At 37.1% G+C, this 5003-nt stretch overlaps 1 protein-coding gene across 2 annotated transcripts; it reads right to left on the bottom strand.

Annotated features, from left to right (window-relative positions):
* Positions 1 to 374: 374 nt before the first annotated feature.
* LOC108193388 (NADH dehydrogenase [ubiquinone] 1 alpha subcomplex subunit 1) lies at positions 375 to 3384 on the bottom strand. 2 transcript variants are annotated; one of them, XR_010285609.1, is made up of 4 exons: positions 3188 to 3384; positions 3001 to 3094; positions 2830 to 2871; positions 375 to 614 (listed from the first exon to the last, which is right to left on the bottom strand). XR_010285609.1 is itself a non-coding variant. In XM_017360010.2 (3 exons), exons 1-2 carry the CDS (start codon positions 3296 to 3298, stop codon positions 3017 to 3019), a joined length of 189 nt encoding a protein of 62 aa, XP_017215499.1. In that variant the 5' UTR covers positions 3299 to 3382; the 3' UTR covers positions 375 to 614; positions 3001 to 3016. The 2 variants fall into 2 exon arrangements, 1 of the variants encoding a protein (XP_017215499.1); XM_017360010.2 differs by lacking the exon at positions 2830 to 2871 and having other exon boundaries at positions 3188 to 3382.
* Between the last annotated feature and the right edge of the window lie 1619 nt (positions 3385 to 5003).

Here is a 5003-nt window from a genome sequence, read left to right on the forward strand (position 1 = left end):
GCCCAACACAATTGTATTACAACTCTCCAACATACTAATCTCACACATTCACCTTTCTACGAAAAATCCTTTAATACAGGTTCGTACATGCCAGGATATCATACTTGCGAGTTGCGTCTAATTAAAGTTTGAAAGTTTAGCATTGTTAAATTTAGATGACGGGAATCTACGGAAGCAGACAGCTGAAAAACCACCAGAATTATCAGAAAACAAAAGGAAAAGAAAAAAAACCTATAGTGAAGATCTGATGCATCATCCCCAATTAATCCCACCCTTCAAAAAACTCATTTCATTGTCATATTTTTGGAGATAATCTTGTTGATGCACATTTTCATTAATGTTGGTGGCAGCCAGTCGGAAACTTTAGACTCCAATTAGAAATGAGAGTTGCTTCAACTAGCATATGTTTCGGTAGTAAAAAAGAATTCATGATTGTGACTACACATGCATAAAAAAGACTGACTTAAAATGTTACAATCACTCAAAATCCTTTGTATTTAATCAAATTCTAAACATGGATTCCATCAAGTAAAGTTGCAGGATAACATTAATTCCATAATCCTCAAGTCCAGCTGATTGATCCCACTTTTATTCATACAAGCACATAAAAGTTCCTGCAACAACAATAATGATGATAAGCATATTTTATATTGCATTCTAAATGAAACAGATGTATCCTTCTACAGGCTTGTATTAAATCTTAGAGCAGTTATCATCGCCTCTTCAGGTGTTCAAGCATAAGTCTTCTGAACAGGCAGATTTGCTACAATGTACCAATTTTCAGTAAGCCTGATTATGAGAGACAAAAGGATGAAAACTAATTATCCACGCAATTAAACCAATTTAAACTACTGTCTTTCAGCAACATGAATTATGAGTTAGATTAGTTAGTACAAGTTCATTCAAAAGCTAACCATGAATGAAATTGGACAAGGAGGCAGCTTCTTTGGCACTACACGAGTTGATCACAACTTCTATCAAATAGTTAACCATGAATGAAAGTGGATGAGGCAGATTCTTTGGCTTAAATACAAGACATGGCTACTGAGTTGGTGGTCAATATTTTGTTACCAAAGAGGAACCCTTCAAATGTAAACTTCCTTAAGAAAAAAACTTTACACTATTCTACCACAAAAAACTTCAGTTATACAAGAACGGGCCCCAGATAGCCTGATGTAGGACTAATTGTTTTTACTTTAGAATCCGGGGACTTGGTTTTAACTAGAAATTAGGGTTCTGGAATGTGTTTGCCAATTAGTTAACTCAGATGTGAGTCACCTCAGTGGTGTTTTGTAGTGGATGATGAAGATGGTGGTGAAATTAGTGCTTGCAAAAGATATGAAAAATAGCTAACAGTAAAATGAGCGAATAAAAACAACCAGAAGGGGCGGCGCAAATCAATTCCTTTCTTTCCATTTATTTCTTATTTGGTTCCAGCTGACCAATCCCTATAAGCTCAGAGTCGTTTGATGGCAGACAGTTTTGCACAGCCATTCAGAGTTTCCTCCTAGTGTAGCAGTAGTTTCAGTGACATTCCTTCAATCCCAGTAACCATTACACTCCTAAGTGTAATGTGCCTTTATTCAATGCTATCCTCCAGCAATTTTACCATCATGAATTCTCAACCCTCATCAGAAATTTAAACTACGCTAAAAAAAACAAGCATACATTTCCTCATCAGGTGTTCAAGAACAGGTCTTATTAACACGCATATTTGCTACAATCTTACACATTTCAGTGGGAATAATTAAAAGAAAAAGAAAGAGGGAGAATTCAATCATCCACAAAATTAAACCATTTAACACTTCTTCGTCTTTCAAATATACAGAGCAATACTAACTAGTTAGATTGGTTAGTACAACATCTATCAAAGAGCTGGTCAGGAATAAAATTGGATGAGGAAGCTTGTTTGGCTTAACTAACTACTTGGCCACTAAGTTGGTAGTCAAATTTTTGTACAAAGCAACAGCACACTGTTAAAAAAAAACCTTTAGACTATGTTACCACAACAAACTCTGGTACTAAAGAAAAAGGGCCGCAGATGACCTACTTTACCTTTGTGTGTGAGGTTGATGACATAAAAAAGCATAAATTCTTCCAAAAGTTGACTAGTAAACTAATAAAATGAACAACATAACTGGGGATTACATCTTTATCCAAGAGGATAACAACTTTACCCAGAAATTACCGAATGCAGGTACACAAAACAGAAACTCGATATAAAAAATGAAAGTCACATTGGACACCTTTTCTAAAATATGTGAAAGTTACAAGGATATGTAATGGTTGAAATGTCAATTTAACTATAAGTGCAGAAGGCTTGGTATTTTTGGCAATTAGGGTACCTAAGGAATAGTAATGCTGATTAGTTTCATTTTATCTTTTTATTTACTTTCCAATCTGTGCACGTTAAGCCTTGTTCCTTCCACACCCCCTTGTACAAGCTGCAAGCATAATAAACCCTTACCTCACCACTATCCCTAATTCTATTCAGCAATTCTACCATCATGAATCCATAACTAAAAACAAAGGAACCAACACCTATTGTCACCAGCACCACCGCATTCCACTAGATTACTCGACACCACAAAAACCGTCTTATTGATATTATATCTTTCGGCCTAAACATGTGGTAGTATGATTAATTCCATTAGCTGCAAGCAGCATTGATACTATCTAAACACCCACACAAAACAAGCAACAAAGAGGTGGTTAAGTATCCGAGAATAATAGAGAGTCAACTCCATCAACAATTTATTTTCTGATAATCACCAACTTAATCAGGCAACCGTAACCCGTAAAACCAACAAAAACCCAATACAAACCAACCTCATAACTGAAAGGAAAGACCACTCAAAATCCCAGAGAAACCTAATCCAATGTCGAGAAATATATTAATCTATAATAGCACAAAGATCTCGAAAACTATAATAAAGGTGTGTACACGTAATAGAACAATTGACAAGTTTCAGATATGATGGAGACGAATTGAGAAATTACCGAGAGCGCGGGCGATCTAATCGGAAGGGGAGACGAGCTTCTTGTCACGTCGTTCCATGGCAACGTCCCACATATCGTTGCCTATGTGCTTGGGCTGTGTTGAAATTATGAGTAGATGTTAGTATATGAATCTGTAGGAAAATTACAATGATGAAAAAGAGGCATAGATGCAGAGAGAGAGAGAGACCCGTCCATGGGCAGCCTTGTGAATGAAATACTGGGCGTTGCCGGCGATACAAAGCATACCAGCGATTATTCCTAGTGGCAGCGCCGCTTCCAATAACACCCACCCAGCCATCTGCTTCTCTTTTTTACAAATCTCTCTCTGTTTCTCTCTATCTCTCTCTCCGACTCTATAACTCTTTTAACTCCCCCTTTCAAGTTTTAACTAGGCAATTTTATCATATATAGCTGTATTGTGTTGTTTCTTGATTTTATTTCATTAATTTACTAATAATTAAAATTTAAAAATCTAGTTAGTTTGTTTTGGGCTTTTTTCATCAATATTCAAGTCTAAAAGTTTATTTACAAAAATATTATCACTTTTTAAAACAAATTGCAAAAATACTATGTTTCAGAGAATATTTGCAAAAAAAATACGGAGATTGCATTTGCAACCATATCTGCAACGACTAGCAAACATATATGCAACTACAAATGTTACTTTGAAAAAATCTGTTTAAAATTATATTTAATTGCATAATAAGTTGTATATCTCTCTAAAAATTAGGGTGTGCAGTTTTGAGAGTCGACCTCCAATATTCTAGCAGTCACTTCTCCGCTCTTCAACCTTCATCCTCTCTGCTAATTAATCATCTTCGCTCTTCCATCTTCTCTCCTATTTATCAGTTTTATCAATAAAACCAATATCTAATCCTTTTGGGTGAGTACCTTGTCATCAAGGTAGTGCCCATCTTTTTGGGATGTTTATGTTTGTTTTGATGTTTCCGTGTGTTTTGTTATGGGTTTCGGTAACGATTCTAAGAAGGGGTTACGTGATATTTTGGGTGATCCGTAAGGCTTGTATCAAATATGGCACGGTGGTGAATATCGCAAGAGCTCACCTTTCACGACATAAAATTGTTCATGTTTTGGGGTCATTTGTTGATCCAATATCAGTTGATGTAACTGATAATTCCGTACATTAGGCTACCGATGTTGCTGCTTATGTGAAGGTCAATTGCGATGCTACTATGTTCACAACTGATTTAGGTTGGATTGTTCGAGATTTGATTGTAATACTTTTTGGTTTAAAGAATTTCAATATTCAATTTGTTAAGCGATCTGAAAACAAAGCGGCTATATGTTTAGCTCGTTTTTTGTTTCTTAATCAGGTTGTAATTGACATTCGAGGGTTTGTCTCGGCTGAGTTTTAGTTATTTATTAAATTCTTCGCTTTTCGTCAAAAGAATTGCATAATAAGTTGCAAGTAGTTGCAAATGTCGAAAATGAGTATCCATGCAGGTCCAATACACATACACATAACATAACCTTCGATACATTCTCTTTTCAATATTCAGCCCCCCACTTATCCTCACATCCCTCCTCCCTACATCGCTCCAACTTGACCTCCCCGCGTCAACCCATTATACCATCACCGTAAAGAACTCGACACACAAACATGCACATCTACAAGTAATGCATATCTACATACACAATCCTCCACTACCGATAACAATTCTCGATGCCAACTCATACAACTGCCGCCCTTCTCCTATCTTCACTAGCAACAACCTTCTCTTATTCGCAAACCCTCACCTCTGTTGTCCTCAGTCTCGCCGCCGACAGCTCTGCTCTTCCCCGTAACTCCGACCATAACAAGATAGGGCGAGGGTTTCGATGTGAGACTCGACGGAGAAGAGATGGATGTTGGTGACTTCGCAGCAGGTGGAGGAGAGAGTGACAGGGTTGACGGCGGAGGGGGCGGTGACCGATGGTGCATTTTTTGAGTGAGAGTGAGTGGGATAACGAGAAAGATAAAGGGAAGGACAGAGGTAGTGAAA

The sequence above is a fragment of the Daucus carota genome, chromosome 7 (assembly GCF_001625215.2).
Source record: "Daucus carota subsp. sativus chromosome 7, DH1 v3.0, whole genome shotgun sequence".
Lineage (NCBI taxonomy): Eukaryota > Viridiplantae > Streptophyta > Magnoliopsida > Apiales > Apiaceae > Daucus > Daucus carota.

What these genes read in the sequence shown, in the direction of transcription:
- LOC108193388 (XM_017360010.2), bottom strand. Translation starts at nt 3,298, where the DNA reads ATGGCTGGGTGGGTGTTATTGGAAGCGGCGCTGCCACTAGGAATAATC. An exon ending in ACAAGGCTGCCCATGGACGG is followed by an intron (nt 3,095 to 3,187) that starts GTCTCTCTCTCT and finishes ATTTCAACACAG; the next exon opens with CCCAAGCACATAGGCAACGA.